An 18,256-nucleotide genomic window follows, 5' to 3' on the forward strand; every position below is an offset into this window, starting at 1 on the left:
CAATGATCAACACTCCCTGCCCCCCCCTCCACCCCCCCGCCCCCCCTGCAACACACCTTTCAAGGTCCATGGGTCCTATCCAGGCCTGTCATAACATGTGGTGTACCTCACAAATGTCCAAATATCAACTATGTGGGTAATACCAGACAATTACTACACTCTCAAATGAACTCCTACAGGAAAATGATAAAAGACAAAAACCCTATCACCTGTGGGTGAACACTTTTCACAAAGTGATCACTTTATTTCTGACCTATCAGTCCTCATCCTCAAAGGAAATCTGCACAACACTTTCAAAAGAGAGACCTGGGAGCTTAAATTCATAACTTTGTTAGACATTTATAATCATGGACTGACTAGAGACACTGGATTTATGCTTATTACAACAATCTATAACCCATTAAGAACCCCCACCCTAGCTGCTTCCCCCCCACCTTCCTTTGTCCCCTGTGGCTGGAGGGATGTTAATGGGTCACTTCACCTAGAATGGTCCACTGAAATATATGTTAATTACTTATGCTAAACACTCTGTTACACCTTGTATTTAGCTGTGACATTCTGAGTAGGTTTCCTAGACCTGAAGAAGAGCTCTGTATTGGCTCAAAAGCTTGTCTCTCTCACCAACAGAAGTTGGTTCAATAAAATATATTACCTTGTCCAATAAAACCTATTAGCTTGTCTCTTTTAATATCCTGGGACTGTAATGAATAAAACAACATTGCATACAAGGGATTGCTTAGTTTTTTCAAAACAGTTGAATGTAGTGAATAGCTATTTAGGGCCATGCTCATGTCTATAATGCCTATAATAACTGTATGCTTTTCTTTCATTTCACTTTCAAGGTGGTTGTAAATGCATTGATAGGTGCCATCCCTTCCATCATGAACGTTCTGCTTGTCTGCCTCATTTTCTGGCTCATTTTTAGTATCATGGGAGTGAACCTATTCGCAGGGAAATTTGGAAAATGCGTTAACTTGACTGAAGAAAAATCAGTATTAAATACAAGTATTGAGAACAAACAGAATTGCATAGCCTATAATGACACACACAAAATATATTGGACAAATGGTAAAGTCAACTTTGATCACGTTGGTTCTGGTTATCTGGCTCTTCTTCAGGTGGTAAGTTCTGTGTTCTTTTGCTGGTTGGCACAATGGGGTGGTGTCATGGTGCTGATTTCTTACCCACCTCTGTGCAAGGTGGTAATAGTGGACCTACAGAGCCTTCTCTCCCCTTCCAGCCCATGTTCAGACTGGCAATATGGTTGGGCCATGTGGGGCCTCTTACTCTAGTGTACAGACATGTAGGGCCTAGGGGTGATCTACAAACTGATGTAACTGTTTGAACATATGTTACTCTGATTTGCAGCTCCTGGGAAGATGGTATGTTTGTTTTAATTTCATGAAACTCAAGGCAAAACTCTCTCCCTGCCAGAAATGGGAAGGGGGAAGACAGCATTAGTGGGCTAGTTCCAATTCCCTGAATCTTGGGTCAACCCCCGCTCAACACAATTTAAACCTGTTGTCAGGCAGCTTTGGTCTGCCACTGAATTAAGGTCCTTAATGGGTCATATACAAGTGGAGGACTGCTATGGCAGAATATCACTGCAGTCTGCATCCTCCCTCTCCTGACATGCCCTCTATGCAAGAAGATGGTGGGCTGCAGAGGCCTAGGGCCCATCTGTGTCATAGACATGTCATCAGGGAGATCCCCCCCCCCCCCCACACACACACACCAGAAGTAAATCTACTGGGCATTTATGGACAGACTGTAGTCCCTTTGCACCAACTCAGTGCCACAAATATGTTGTAAACAGGCTAAAATATCTGTCCCTGAAAGTTGAATATGATTTTAATAATTTGTCTTTTATTCTAGGCGACATTTAAAGGTTGGATGGACATTATGTATGCAGCAGTAGATTCACGAGGGGTAGGTCACAAAAATTAAATATTCTCCCTGGTGACCATCTCTCCAGTTTTTAGTTGTTTGATCATTTTCATACTTGTTAGTTTTAAGTGATACAATGTTATAAGTCTTTTCGGTTCATTGTTTTCTTGGTGTTGTCCACTTATGATAAGACTCCCTGATCTTTATTTCCAGCATCTGATAGGCACATTTCACTTGCAAATGACTTGCAATACCATAATTATAGTTAACTGCTACAGTGAATGTTTTAGAGGGAAGCTGCTTTGTCAAATTCAAAGCCTACAAAATTATAACTAGGAGCAATTCAGGGTTGAACTAAAGTGGATGACAACCATTTGAAATAAATTGTCAAATATTATTTTATTTAATATTTATATTTCTCTAACATCCAGAGGCCCGAATCAGGGCTCTATTGTATTAGGTGCTATATGAACACACAAGTCTTGTGTACACAGAGAGTGGGAGGGCAGTTCATGCACAATGAATTTTTGTACACTAAGTGGTGCATATTATATAGTACACACTGGCATACAGACTGTAAATTGCTTTCTGATTCAATATGTATCCGTGTGTGTAAATAGCTGGGACTTTCTGTGGAGTAAGCGGTCAGCATTCGGAGTGGGTATCGAATGGTGCTTTGGTTCACTGCTGGGCTCTATACATTCTGGGGCTTTTCTAGCAGAAGTCAGTCAGAAGTGACTGGAATTCTGGTACTTGGGGTAGGGTTGCCAAATTTCTATTTGCAGAAAACCGAATATCTTTGCCCCGCCTCTCCCTCAAGGTCATGCCCCCCGCTCACTCCATTCCCCCTCCCTCTGTTGTTTGCTCTCCCCCACCCTCCCTTAATCATTCATTTTCACTGGGCTGGGGTAGGAGGTTGGGGTGCAGGCTCTGAGATGAAGCCAGGGATGAAGGGTTTGGGGTGCAGGAGGGGGCTCTGGGGTGGGGCAGCGGATTGGGGTGTGGCAGGGGGTATAGCCTCTGAGCTGGGGTGCAGGCTCTGGGGTAGGGTCAGAAATGATGGGTTCAGGGTATGGGAGGGGGCTCCAGACTGGGTCAGGGGGTGGGGATGCGGGAGGGAGTTTGGGTGCGGGATACATGCACTCAAACATTAGTCCTCTCTAAGGCCTTGGCTACACTTGCAGATGTACAGCACTGTGAGTTAAACCTGACTTCGTGCAGCTGAGTAGGGAAAGCGCTGCAGTCTGTCCACACTGACAGCTGCCCAGCGCACTGTCGTGGCCACATTTGCGGCAATTGCAGTGCTATTGGGAGCGGTTTATTATGGGCAGCTATCCCACAGAGCACCTTTTCCCATTCTGGCGCCGTGGGTTGTGGGAAGGGGGCGTGGGTGTGGGGGATTCTGGGTCCTGTCCCAATGCCCTGTGATGCATCGCTTCGCATCCCAGAAATCCCTTTGTTTCCGTCCACCTTTGGCGCCATCTTTCAACAGTTTCTGTGCAGCGCGATCTGTCTGCGGGAAATGGAGCCCAAACTGCTGAGGCGTATGCTGACGAGTCTCGCCAGCACGTCACGTTTGTCTGTCGAACTATTCCTTAAGATCCAAAGTGACAGTGAGAGTGAGGAGTCCGACAATGCTATTGAGCCGCGTAACGCATACGACACAAAATTGCTTGTGGCATTCACGGACATGCTCAGCACTGTGGAACGCCGCTTTTGGGCTCTGGGAAACAAGCACCGAGTGGTGGGATCACATCGTCATGGAAGTCTGGGATGACGAGCAGTGGCTGCAGAACTTTGGGATGAGAAAAGCCACTTTCATGGGACTGTGTGAGGAGCTTGCCCCCACCCTGCGGCGCAAGGACACGAGATTGAGAGCTGCCCTGCCAGTGGAAAACCATGTGGCTATTGCAATCTGGAAGCTGGCAACTCCAGACAGCTACCGGTCGGTCGCAAACCAGTTTGGAGTGGGAAAGTAGACCGTTGGAATCGTGTTGATGCAAGTTTGCAAGGCTATTAATCGCATCCTACTCAGAAGAACCGTGACTCTGGGTAACGTGCAGGAAATAGCGGATGGCTTTGCACAAATGGGGTTCCCTAACTGTGGAGGGGCGATAGATGGGACGCACATTCCTATTCTGGCACCACCCCACCTAGGATCCGAGTACGTTAATCGGAAGGGGTATTTCTCTATGGTTCTCCAGGCGCTTGTGGATCACAGTGGGCGTTTCATTGACATTAACACAGGCTGGCCCGGAAAGGTGCATATGACACGCATCTTTCGGAACACTTGGCTGTTCAGGAAGATGCAGGCCGGGACTTTTTTCCCAGATCGGAAGATCACGGTAGGGGAAGTTGAAATGCCCATTGTGATCCTTGGAGATCCCTCTTACCCGTTAATGCCGTGGCTCATGAAACCCTACACAGGGAGCCTTGACAGCAGCAAGGAACGGTTCAACTACAGGCTGAGCCAGTGCCGAATGACTGTGGAGTGTGCCTTTGGCCGTTAAAGGCCCGCTGGCGATCTCTGTATGGGAAGCTGGACTTGGCCGAAAACAGCATCCCCGCGGTTATATCCGCGTGCTGTGCCCTCCATAATATTTGTGAAGGGAAAGGTGAAAGCTTCACTCAGGCATGGACCTCTGAGGTTCAACACCTGGAGGCTGAATTTGCACAGCCAGAGAGCAGGGCTATTACAGGGGCCCAGCATGGGGCTGCAAGGATTAGGGATGCCTTGAGGGAGCAATTTGAGGCTGAAAACCGGCAGTGATATCTGGTGCCCTGTACGGGAGTGAAGTGCAGTAGTTCCAATCTTTAGGAATCAGTGTTTGCTAAGCAGACAAGCAGACTTGCAGTGCCTGTTTATTTCCTGGGCTAAGGAGTCTTTTACTTTATGCAATAATAAAGAATGTTTTCAAAGCCAAAAAATCCATTTATTGAAAAGAAACAAGGGGGTGGAGTGGGGAACAGTACAATCACAGATTCGCGTATGTCCTGTCTGGTGTGGTGTGCAGTGAGTGCTGCACTTCAGGACAGCTATACTGCATGGTGATGGGGGTTGAGTGCAGAGGGTAAGGGTCATGGTTTTCAGGGCTGGGTGGTGAAGATACTGGTGTTGGAGGCAGCGGGTGGCGTGAAGAACACGGAAGTTGGGGAAAGTGGGTTGGAGGTGACAGTAGGGCACAACGGAAAGAGTTTTGGGACAAGGGCTGTAGGGGGGGATGGCGTTTGCGGTACTGCTCCTCTTTCTGCATGGCTACCAGCTCCTGGATAGTGTCTGCTTGGCGCTCCAGGATGCTTATGAGCCTATCAGTGCTTTGCTGCCGGTGCGCGGTGCTTTGCCGCCGGTGCGCTGCATTTTCCTGGCGGATCCTGCTTTCTCTCTCCCTCCAGTTCTGTGCTTTCTCATTGTCTTTAATAGATTGCCGCATCACTTCTTGCAGCATGTCTTCTTTGCTTTTTCGCGGTCTCTTCCTGAGTCTTTGCAGTCTCTCAGCAGGCGATAAGAGGGACAGCTGAGGTCTCAAGGTTGATGCAGCTGTATAGGCAAAATGCAACATTTAACAGAGGCAGCATTGTTTATACCAGACAGAGTAATGATTCCCCCCGTACTTAAGGAGAAGAAAACACACAGGGTCTACACAATAGCATAATTTTCCCATCCGAAACAGAGCACACACATCCCACGGGAGCCTCAAAATGGTGAGTAAGGGGGACTGATTGTTTCAGGGCTGCACTGTCCTCTGGGTTTCTGTGCCTTGGGGGGAGCCAACAGCTTCAGGGGGGACCTACACTGAACACTGTCCCAACATTTTCCACAGGAGTTCGTCCTGGACGATATCTTGCTGCTGAGGGTGACCTGGGAAGCAAGGGAGGGTCTTCTACTGCAATGCGGCTTCCGCCCTGGCCCATATGCAGCTTGCCTGTGTTTAGCAATGGTCCCCTCACGACACAGTGGCGCGGACACGTTAGCCTGGCTGGGAAAAGGACCACGGTGGCTCTCCCAATAAACCTGCGTAAGCGCATTGCACACGTTCTGGATGAGACATTCGAGGAGATTACCGAGGCCGATTACCGCGATGTGATAAACCACATCAATGCACTATTCCGCATCTAGGCATGCATGCCTAACCCTCCTCTCCCAAAGAGCCCGCACCGAAAAAATTCCTTCCTGGAAAAAAAACCTGTTTACCGGGAACCTGCTCTTCTGTTTGTCCTCCACCAAGTACCAGCCGCTGCGACTGGCTACCTTCCTCCTGGCTCGAGAAGAGCTGCTGGCTGCATGGCGCCAGGGATTCCGGGATGTCTCCATCCGGCCCACCACCATCACTCCCGTTTTTTTCCTCCTCTTCCTCCTCCTCCTTCCCCCCGCCCCCACAGGCTCTGAAGTGTCCATGGTGGTGCTCGGAGTGGAGGTGGGGTTAACCCCAAGTATCGCATCCAGCTCTTTGTAGAATTGGCAGGTCGCGGGGGGAGCACCCGAGCGGCCGTTTGCGTTGCGGGCTTTGCGGTAGGCACTCTGCAGCTCCTTCACTTTAATCCTGCACTGCAGGGCGTCCCGGTCATGGCCCCTTTCCATCATGTCCTTTGATACTTTCCCGAAGGTATTGTAATTCCTACAGCTGGAGCGCAGCTGGGATTGTACAGCTTCCTCCCCCCAAACACTGATGAGGTCCAGCAACTCGCCATTGCTCCATGATGGGGCTCGCTTGGCACATGGAGGCATGGTCACCTGGAAAGATTCGCTGATAGCACTCCACACCACGCCGGGCTGAGCAAACAGGAAGGGGATTTTTAAAATTCCCGGGGAATGTAAAGGGTGGGTCACATGGTTGGTTACCTGAGGCCAGGGCAGTAGAGTTTGAACTGATGACCAGAGTGGCTAGAACAGGCATTGTGGGATACTGCCGAATAATTCTGGAGGCCATTCACAGTGCATTGGGCGGCCACACTGGCGCCGCAGCGCTGCAGCGGCAGTGCAATACTCGCTATTCCTCTCAGAGAGATGGAGTACATGCAGCGCTGCAACCACGGAGATACAGCGCTGCAAATGCCTTGCCAGTGTGGATGGGGAGTGAGTTACAGCGCTGTAACTCGCAAGTGTAGCCAAGGCCTAAGTCAATTCGCAATGAACTTAATATACTTTCAAAATGGATTATAGAATACATATCAACTGGCCAGATAGTACACATTAAGATTTTCATCATATTGACACAGGTGGTTAATGAGAAATATTCTTTTGCTTATTCCACACTGTATCATTTGTGTGTACGAAAACATCTAGGCCAAGATTTTCAAAAGCAGGAGAATTTGAAGTTTAGGCTCCTCATTAAGTGGCCTGATTTTCAAGTATTGAGTACTCAACAGATCCTACTGACCTCAGTGAAAACTGTTTATTAACATAAGAACATAAGAATGGCTGTACTGGGTCAGACCAAAGGTCCATCCAGCCCAGTATCCTGTCTACCGACAGGGGCCAATGCCAGGTGCCCCAGAGGGAGTGAACCTAACAGATAATGATCTAACAGGTAAGTGATCTCTCTCCTGCCGTCCATCACCACCATCTGACAAACAGAGGCTAGGGACACCATTCCTTACCCATCCTGGCTAATAGCCATTAATGGACTTAACCTCCATGAATTTATCCAGTTCTCTTTTAAACCCTGTTATAGTCCTAGCCTTCACAACCTCATCAGGCAAGGAGTTCCACAAGTTGACTGTGCGCTGTGTGAAAAACTACTTCCTTTTATTTGTTTTAACCTGCTGCCCACCTTTGAAAATCATGCCAAGAAAGTCTGATTCAACTCTCACTGTACTCAGTAATGACTCCATTGACCTCAGTGAGAGTTGATTCAGGCATATATTTAGTTATCATGGATAATATTTTAAACAAATGCATAAAAAGAGAAACATTATCTTGTGTCCTTGTGTGAATATTGAAGTACAAAAAACCCTAAATTCAATCTTCTAATTTCTTAGTCTTCAATTAGTGGAATGGGAGATTTTGCCCTACAGGTTTCTGAGCATAATTTTAATCAATATCAATGCCAATTACAGGAATCTGTTCTGCACAGAATAATCTTAACAAAGATTGCAAAGGAAATCAAAACAACAAATAGTTATACTAGACCTTGGGCCAAATTCTCTGCCCAATTATTTCAATGGAAACATGCCAACAGAGAATTTGGCATATTTTCAGAAGGTATTTTCAGCTTATCAGGAAGGATAATCAAATTCTAGGTGAAACATTGTTCCTTGTTTAAATTGTCATCCGCATTGTCTGTGGCCTCGTTGGATTTAACTTTAATCACACTACAAATTTAGTCTCTGCTTCCCTTTCTCCCCCACCACCACAGAAATGCAAGACCTATGGCGTGTCTACAGTGAGTTAGTGCACAGCAAGCCAGGGTGTGAAACTAGAGTGTAGCAGCTTACTGCACATAGTTCACCATGTGTTTACTGCTACAGCAGAGTGAAAGTCCCAGTGTGTGGCTTAGCTGCGGCAAGCAGGTGCACTGTAGATTCCCACCCTAGTTTGCTGTGTACTAACTCCTGGGTAGATAATCCCTTATTCTTGTGCATTACAGACAGGTTTTTTTTCTGCATTTCTAGTGATGAAGCAAATTGGATATCCTGCAAGGATCTCTGTGCGGGAGGACCCCTGCACCTATACAGAACTCATTCCAGTACCAGGGCCATACTATTCTCAGTCATTTTTCATCTTGGTTATCATTTTTGCAGAAAGAAGAACAGCCAAAGAAGGAATATAATCTGTACATGTACCTCTATTTTGTGGTTTTCATAATCTTTGGATCTTTCTTCACACTGAATCTCTTTGTCGGTGTCATTATTGACAATTTTAACCAACAAAAGAAAAAGATAAGTACACTGGATATGTTCCCAGGCCCCTGATATATTCCTTGTGTTTTCTTCAAACTAGAGCATGCCAGCAGTACACTGAAGCTCTGAAATATCTATATACATTTATTACATGAAGCAGCATCAATACTGAATTTAATAGAGGCAGCATTACAAGTGAAATGCTTCCCCTTCTCCATACCATTCCCCTATATCCTAGCCATGTAACTCTTGGCTCTTGGGCCTGCGCTGATTCATAAGAGTCTATGAAGCCAGCTACATGGTTCCATGAATACTACTTCCCCTGCCCTGGAGCTGAGCACTGTGGGACAGGGTCTGAGAGCAGCTCTGGGATTGGGCAGTGGGCCTTAGATGGAGGAAGCAGCAAGATGAGTTGGAGGGGCAGGGAGAAAGTTGCTCCTTCCCTCAGATGCCTGGGCTCTTAGCAACCTAAACATTTTCTTGCTTTCCGAGCCACTAGAGTGTCACCACAGAACTACTGCTCTGGGAGATCTTGTTAACTTGCTGCACTGTTTTGGGCCTAATAAGGTACTGGGAGAAGGGTTAGCAAGAGATGAAAGGCTAGAAGAAAAAGAGAAACATTGGATTCCAATAATTTAGATGCTTGCATGGCAGTAATGTTTCTTTCTCATCAAAAATAACAGTAGCATTGTCTCCATATACTTAGGTGGACAAGACATCTTTATGACAGAAGAACAGAGAAAATATTATAATGCAATGAAAAAACTGGGATCCAAGAAACCCCAAAAACCTATCCCAAGGCCATTGGTGAGACCACCTGAGTTCTTCCAACTAAAATATCTCTAATCAGTGAAAATACATAGTAAAATTCACTTAATCCACTGAAAAAAAACTACTATATATACAATATACCTGTTTCTTTCCATTAGTGTACAGTGTTCATAGTCTTAACTCTGCACCAAGAAATTGTCATTGATTATAAAGATTATACAGACTAAATGTTTATGAAGGTCAATGCAGAAATACTGTTTTGTATATTTATCCTGAAACAGATTATCCTTCAGGATTTGTATACTCTGATATAAATATATAATCTACCTGTTATGAAATTAAATAACATTGTAACATATAAAGATTGGAGCTATCCACTAGTGAGTATATACATTTATTTTACATGGTTACTAGGGATGATTGGGGATCTGTGGGAAATAGGAGATGTGATTTCTTGATTTTAGTAAGGCTTTTGATACAGTCCCACATGACGTTCTAATAAGCAAACTTGGGAAATGTGGAATTACTAGAAAGTGGGTGCAAAACTGGTTGAAAAACCATACCCTAAGAGTGGTTATCAATGGTTCCCTGTCAAATTGGATGTATCTGGTGGGATCCCAGAAGGATCTGTCCTGTGTCTGGTACTATTCAACATTTTCATTAATGACTTGAATAATGGAGTGGAGAGCACTTATAAAATTTGCAGATGATAACAATCTGGGTGGGATTGCAAGTACTTTGGCGGACAGGAATAAAATTCAAAAATACCTTAATAAATTAGACAAGTGTTCTGAAATCAACACAGTGAAATTCAGTAAGTAAAAGTGCAAAGTACTACACCTAGGAAAGAAAAATGAAATGCACAAATACAAAATGGGGAATAACTGGCTAGGCAGTAGAGCTGCAGAAAAGGGTCTGGGGATGACAATGGATCACAAATTGAACATGAACCAATAGTGTGATGCTGTTTGTGAAAAAGGATAATATTTGGGTTATATTGTTTTGCTTTGCTTGGCACTTGTGAGGCCTCAGCTGAAGTGTTGTGTCCAGGTATGGATGCCATACTTTAAGAAAGATGTGAATAAACTGGAGTCTGGAGGAGAGCAACAAAAATGATTAAAGGTTTCGAAAACTGACCTATGGGGAAAGGTTAAAAAAAACTGGGCATGTTTAGTCTTGAGAAAAGAGTGAGGTGGGACCTGATAACAGTTTTCAAATATGTTAAGGGCTCTTATAAACAGGACTGTGATCAAATGTTCTCAATGTCCACAGTAGGCAGACAAGAAATAAACAACTTAATATGAAGCAAGGGAGATTTAGGTGCAATATTAGAAAAAACTTTTTAACTATCAGTCTAGTTAAGTTTTGGAATATGTTACCAAGGGAGGTTGTGGAATCCCCGTCATTGGAGATTTTTAATAACAGGTTAGACAAACATCTGTCAGGGATGGTTTAGGTATACTTGGTCCTGCCTCAGTGCAGGGGGATGGACTGGATGACTTCTTGAGGTCCCTTCCAGCTCTACATTTCTATTATTCTATGCATGCCTACATTCTCATAATGAATACTAAATACTTTTTTTTTTATCCTACAGAACAAATACCAAGGGTTTTTATTTGACATCGTAACAAGCCAAGCCTTTGATGTTATCATCATGATTCTCATCTGCCTTAACATGATCAGTATGATGATAGAAACTGATGATCAAAGTCCAGAGAAGACTAACATTCTTAACAAAATCAACACACTCTTTGTTGTCATCTTTACTGTAGAATGCATCATGAAATTATTGGCCCTAAGACACTACTACTTCACCAATGGCTGGAACATTTTTGATTTAAGTGTTGTCATCGTGTCCATTGTTGGTAGGTAAAAATACACAAACATTTTCTTCACTATCCCAAATTTAGTTTTCATAAAATAAAGTGAGTTGCAATTGGCTACTTGGCCACAAACTGTTGCTGAAATGGGACCCAGGATGTTAGAAACAAAGTGTTGGGGAAAGTAGCCAAAACAGATTTTTTTTTAAAAAAAGAGAGAAAGAAAAGAAAGGTCAGAAGAATAAATACCAACACACATATTCAAAGTAGCACAGAACAGGAATTTATAAACTTTTCCTATTGTTTTATCTTATCTTTTAAAAGGAACTACTTTTTATAGTGGAAGGATACATTGTATACAATCTCTAATAGTGTTTTTTCTCTTACTGTTTGAAAAGTTGTAAATATAATGCACCAGGTTATAATAAGTATTATACTTTGGTCTCATAACACTGAAAAGAGAATTCAGATGATAAAGTTAATAATTTTCTGTGTTAATTAGGGGTTATTTTAGGGATGTGAAACATTTTAATTTTTACTAAAATTCAGATTATTTTTTTCAGACTTCAATGATTGTATAATCTTTTATCATATGATATCATGACCTGTAATAATTTTGGTTCATGAAGAAATATTTTGCCAATTTTTAAAGCATATACAATACATTCACATTGTAAAGGAGACTCCGTTTCAAAAATTGAAATTAAAATATAGCAACTTTAATTGATAAATCCTGAATAACAATAGATATGGGAATATCCAAAATATAAATATTTGTATATGTCATACAATTTTCCAACAGTTCTTGTGAACAAGCACATTATCTTTGGCAATTCTCTTGTTAGAGCAATCTTTTTATATGGAAAAATCCTCATGTCATCATCAAACTCATTGATTTTGTCATCATGCCTGTAGTATATTGTTATTAGTGTATCATTTTATTTGACAGTCTAATTTAGACTAAAGTTATCTTGATTCTCCTCTCACACTGGTGGAAATCAGGAGTCCCTCAACTGAAGTCAATGGATTAATACTAGAGCAGTGGTGGGCAACCTGCGGCCTGCGGCGTGCACATGGACTATCAGGGTAAGCCACTGGCGAGCCGCCAGACCATTTGTTTACACTTGCACGGTCGCCCGCAGCTCCCAGTGGCTGCGGTTCGCCGTTCCTGGCTAATAGGATCTGTGGGCAGCTGTGCAAGTGTAAACAAATGGTCTGGTGGCCCGCCAGTGGATTACCCTGATGGGCCGCGTGTGCTCCGTGGGCTGCAGGTTGCCCATCACTGTACTAGAGTAACAGAGAGGAGAATCAGGCCCATATATGTTGAGTTTAATGCAGAAATGGAGTGAAGAGCTGGAATAAAATTTCTGTTCTGCTAATTTAACTACTTCTAAAGCAAATACAGTCAAAAGTGATAGAAGGTATATAGGGAAGGAAAATATCTGCTCTCCACATAATTAGCCCCATTTAGTGTGGCAGTATGAGTATTGAGAGAAATGTATCCAAACCTGTTACTGATTCCACTTTGATGACAGTGGTGAAAAACAGGGAGCAAAGAAGTGGGTCCCCATAAAGATTAGAGATTTAAGGAAAAATCTCCCTTAAAAGAGAAGTATTTCTCTATAGTGCTCCTTGCCACAAGGAGTTCCTAGAAAATAGCAAAAATAAATAGACCTAAAGGGAGAGCAAGAGAGAGAAATTATGGGGGGGTAAAAAAAGAGTATAAAAATTTACATCAAGCCTTGACCAGCTGATGTCTGGAAGATTACCTTTTTTTCTGTTGTCATATAAGTCTAGTTGGGGCTGCAATGGGACACTTTGGGAAGCCCTGAACGAATTTAGTCTTTCCTTGTGTAACACCACCTCTGGACTGGTCATCTGCAGTGACTGACCCTTGGACCCCTGGATCATGCCACTAGAAAGGGACCAAAAGCCTCATTGTTAGCATGGATTACACTGTTGTTTACTCTCTCTTTTTCTCTGTCTGGTTTATTTGGCCCTCATCACCACAGTATCTAAGACCCGGAATACCTATGACTCTGGTGTCCTGTTTTGTTTTTTTTATATGAGCTTTGTTTTTTCAACATTTAGAGCCAAATGTTAAAATACACGTACATAACCTGCCCCTACAAAAAATACACATGTACCAGTGGTGGTGCAAAATGCTGCACATAAAACACCTACTTGTATGTTTTCCATGTGCAATAGTTCATATACAGATTTTAGGGGCGCAACATACATAGTACTCCAATGCTTGAAAAATATTGTCCATCAGGGTCTGTTATTGTTTTAATTTCAAAATTTTTACAGATAAGCCATTTAACTTTTTTAAAATGTGTACCTTTTCCTTTAAGAATCAAGATCCATCAGTGCTAGCACATTTTTACTGATACTATTATTTCTTTCAGTTAATAATTAGCAAAAATTAGAAATTCTAACTGATTATTCATTTCTGTTTTTTAGGCAATGTGCTCTCTAACATTGTTAAAGTATTGGAATATCTTTTCCCACCTACACTCTTCAGAGTCATTCGCTTGGCTCGAATTGGACGAATACTAAGACTCATCCGAGCTGCGAAAGGAATTAGAACTCTCCTTTTTGCCTTAATGATGTCCCTTCCTGCTCTGTTCAACATTGGCCTCTTACTTTTTCTGGTCATGTTTATTTACGCCATTTTTGGCATGGCTAACTTTGCTTATGTTAAGTGGGAGAGTGGGATTGATAACATGTTCAACTTCCAAACCTTTGCTAACAGCATGCTCTGTCTCTTCCAAATCACAACATCTGCTGGCTGGGATGGTCTTCTCAGTCCTATTTTAAACACTGGACCTCCGTCTTGTGATCCAAAGACAAAAGATGTTGTGGGAGAATGTGGTAAACCTGTTGTGGGTATTATTTTCTTTGTAAGTTACATCATTATATCATTTCTCATTGTTGTAAACATGTATATAGCTGTTATTTTAGAGAACTTCAATGTTGCCACTGAGGAAAGTACAGATCCTCTAAGTGAAGATGACTTTGATATGTTTTATGAAGTCTGGGAGAAATTTGATCCTGAGGCAACTCAGTTTATTGGGTATTCGGCACTTTCAGACTTTGCAGATGCTCTGGCAGAACCTTTACGTGTAGCCAAACCAAACAAAATTGAGCTCATAGCAATGGACCTTCCCTTGGTCAGTGGAGATAGGATCCACTGTTTGGATATTTTGTTTGCTTTCACTAAACGGGTGCTAGGAGAATCTGGGGAGATGGATACTCTAAAAGTACAGATGGAGGAAAAGTTTATGGCTGCCAATCCATCCAAGCTTTCTTATGAACCAATCACAACCACAATCAGACACAAACAAGAGGAAGTTTCTGCCATTATTATCCAGAGGGTTTACAGGAGTCATTTGATGCAACGTTCCATGAAGCAGGCCTCTTTTTTATACCGTCATAGAACCTGTGATGGTGACATCCTTGAAGATGCTCCAGAGAAAGAAGGCCTCATTGCATTCATGGTGAATGAAAATTATGGTAGAAATTTAGACAAGTCAGAAACTGTGTCCTCAACATCTTTCCCTCCATCCTATGACAGTGTCACTGGGACCACTAATGAGCACCTTGAGGTGAAGATGGCAGACTCTCCTCAAAGTGTTGAACCTACCGATCGTCCATTATCTGCAGAGAGAGACGAGGAATCCATTGTTTAAATTTTTGTTAAGAATGCTTTAAAATATTGTTCCCAGCATGTAATGATGTAAATATGCAGCAATTGAAGCAGCCTTCTTATTAAACATTAGTTGCAAAAGAAACAGTGGTGTTTTTACCCTTAACTGCAGAAGTTGGTAAGGTATGTTGACCCTGCTACATTCAACTTTGCTTAATGTTTATATTTATATATGAACAGGAAGAATTTGTGTATGGTTACAGCCGTTATATCAGTGGCAGTACCAAGTTAAGGCAGAATCCTTAGTATGTGGTTACTGTGGCCCAGACATAGTGTTGATAGAGCTGTATTCCACTTACTTCTGCTAACCAGACATTTACTACTTTAGATTGGTTTGCTTTGTTGGGGCGCAAGTTCAAGGAAGATAAATTTCATGGTGTCGTCTGGAAATAAATATCTGCCTGGGGTAAAGGGTGGGCTGGGAGAAAGTTTAAGGTTTGGGGGTTTTGGAAGTAGGGAGGGGGTTGAAATGTAGTCTTAATTCATTCCTAATTAACATTTTGATTATAAACCCGGTAGATTTATGGCTCACAATCTGTTCAATCCTGTGTTTCACATATCACAAGCATAATCATTGCATGACTCATGGATATGACATATTGTACTGGAACTCCTCCAATACGATGAATTTAAACAGAATAGCCATGGTGTATATACTATTGTAGTCATGTTACTGCAGTATAATGAAATAATAAATATAACATTTAACATTCCGAAACAGTAATGAACTGAGTAAGAACTTTCTTTTGTTTTTAAACAAACCTGAATCTTTTCCCTTTGTAGTTATGGCATTGGCCTTGTTATGTTAACCATGTTTTCTTTCTTAAGGTCTTTGCTATTCTTGTTGGCATCATGCTCTCACAAAAATCCCACAAAGGCCTCTACTCCTGGACCTGGGTTCAGTCTCTTTTCCCATGCATGTAAATATATATATATCCAATAATATGTGTTCAAACTCTCAGTATGAACCATTTCATTTTTCAGTGGCTGATTTGTCTTCCTTTGGGTCATATTTTCAGGTAGTCATAGCTGCAACATTGCCAAGCCCCTTATTTCCCCTCCATTTGTTTAAATATCACTCATTTTTATATGCAGGTCAGTTTTCAAGATAAGTGGTTTTTTTTTTTTTTTTTTTTTAAGTTGCAAGATTTATGCGATTATCAAGGGTGGTTGGTCCATGAGGGAGACAGCTTTCTTTTCTTCACCACAGTTATTTCAGACTGAGAGGAAGCTTGGCCTTATGGCTGAAGCACTAGACTAGGACTCTAATCTGGGTTCAGTTTCTTGCTTGGCTACAGACTTCCCACGTGACCACATGCAAGTCACACTGATTGCAGTGTAGACATACCCTTAATCTCTCTTTCACTCAGTGCCCCACCTAGGAAATGGGAATAATAATTATTATTATTCCTTTCTCCTCCTCCCTCACTTTTGTCTGTCTCTCTATTTAGATTATGAACTCTCTGGCTAGGGACTATCTTACTGTGCATATCTATAGTGTCTTGCATAAGGGGGCTGCAATCTGAGCTGGAGCTTCTAGGTACTATTTGAGTACAAGAAATAATAAATAATAATTATAATGCCTTTTAACTTTCTTTCTCTGTGTTGTGTTTCCCCTGCTTCCCCTAATCCACAGGGTCTCTCACTATGGAGTTTTGGGCCCATACTATTATTTTCTTCCTATAATTTGAAGCTAGACACAATGGATGATATCCTTTGTTGGTGTGAATCAGCATAGTGTCATTGATGTCAGTGACGCTGCACCATGGAAATCAATTAAGCTATGCTGATTTGTACCAGCTGAAGATCTGGAGAAATGACTAAAATACTTCCTTTTGATGTAGTTTTTGTTATTACACAATTTTAAAAAATCCTATTTGCGACCCAGCAAAAACCAGGTGGTGATGCAAAATGAATTGCACTTGCCCATTTGTTGGGAATCATTCTGCTAGGCTATTCACCAGTAAGCACGATGCATCTCCATCCATGGATAAAGCCTAATTCTACAGATTTAAAATCTTACATATATTAGGGTGAAACCCATCTCTCCCTGCATAGAGACCAAGTAATTCATCTTTATGCAGGGTACTAAAATGCAGGTAGGAAAGATGAATTCATCTTTCAATCACAAACAGGCCATGGAGCTACAGTACAGTCCCTTCATGGACACTATTCCAATCTAAGAGCTGGAAAATCAGTCACTGCACCTTCACTCATCCTGTGCAGGTGTTTGGGGACTGGATCTACACAACAGGTTGGTTCTTATGTGTCTTGCAAAATGATTTAGCTTGAGGAGTGTGCTAAAGAAATCACTAAATGATCACAATTACCTTTAAAACGTTTGAGTGGTTGATGGAAAATTAAATCCAGATTTTCAAAGTTTTTAAATCATATGGGTCTGATGAGATTATCTTGTCTAAAGAGATTCAGCAATGAGACCTTTTTACAATGAAATTATCATGTGACTAATTTGTGTATACAAAATTGAGTTAAATATATAAAAATAAAAATAGAAATATGTATATTTAATATATTCTCTTTATGAAGAGAGCACTGTTTCGGGCATCAAAATGTGGGCTTTGTATTTTCGGTCCCATTAGTCTTGTCTACAGGGCATAAACCATGGGCCCTTTCTTCTCAAGATTTTTCTATTGAGTAAAATTTTCTAGGCATGAGCAGGTATATCAGAAGCGACAAAGTTAATATATAGTACAATCAAGTATCCATCTAGGTTAGCCTTCTGTACTCTGTGTCCATTTAGTAGTAGTAGTCACTGTTGATTTGGTAGTCGTTTGCCACATAGAATCATAGAACTGGAAGGGACCTCGAGAGGTCATCTGGTCCAGTCCCCTGCACTCAAGAGAGGACTAAGTATTATCTAGATCATCTCTGGCAGGTGTTTGTCCAACCTGCTCTTAAAAAATCCCCAATGATGGAGATTCCACAACTTCCCTAGGCAATTTATTCCAGTGCTTAACCACTCTGACAGTTAAGAAGTTTTTCCTAAAGTCCATCCTAAACCGCCCTTCCTGCAATTTAAGCCCATTGCTTCTTGTCCTATCCTCAGAGGTTAAGAACAACAATTTTCTCCCTCCTCCTTGTAGCAACCTTTTATGTACTTGAAAACTGTTATGTCCCCTCCCAGTCTTCTCTTCTCTTCAGACTGAAAAAATTGGGTTTGTTTAATCTTCCCTCATAGGTCATGTTTTCTAGATCTTTAATCATTTTT

At 42.2% G+C, this 18,256-nt stretch overlaps 1 protein-coding gene across 2 annotated transcripts in view; it reads left to right on the forward strand.

Moving 5' to 3' along the window:
- LOC112104513 (sodium channel protein type 5 subunit alpha-like) overlaps positions 1-15,365 on the forward strand; it is an 83,987-nt gene extending 68,622 nt beyond the window's left edge. For both annotated transcript variants that reach the window (XM_026652028.1, XM_026652027.1), the window contains exons 23-28: positions 843-1,121; positions 1,876-1,933; positions 8,633-8,770; positions 9,434-9,534; positions 11,093-11,363; positions 13,782-15,365. In XM_026652028.1, coding sequence (XP_026507813.1) covers positions 843-1,121; positions 1,876-1,933; positions 8,633-8,770; positions 9,434-9,534; positions 11,093-11,363; positions 13,782-15,010 — 2,076 coding nt within the window. In that variant the 3' untranslated portion in view covers positions 15,011-15,365. The remainder of the gene's footprint in view (positions 1-842; positions 1,122-1,875; positions 1,934-8,632; positions 8,771-9,433; positions 9,535-11,092; positions 11,364-13,781) is intronic.
- The last annotated feature ends 2,891 nt before the right edge of the window (positions 15,366-18,256 follow it).

This window comes from Terrapene carolina, unplaced genomic scaffold (genome assembly GCF_002925995.2).
Source record: "Terrapene carolina triunguis isolate 2854851 unplaced genomic scaffold, T_m_triunguis-2.0 Scaffold111, whole genome shotgun sequence".
NCBI classification, from domain to species: Eukaryota; Metazoa; Chordata; order Testudines; family Emydidae; genus Terrapene; species Terrapene triunguis.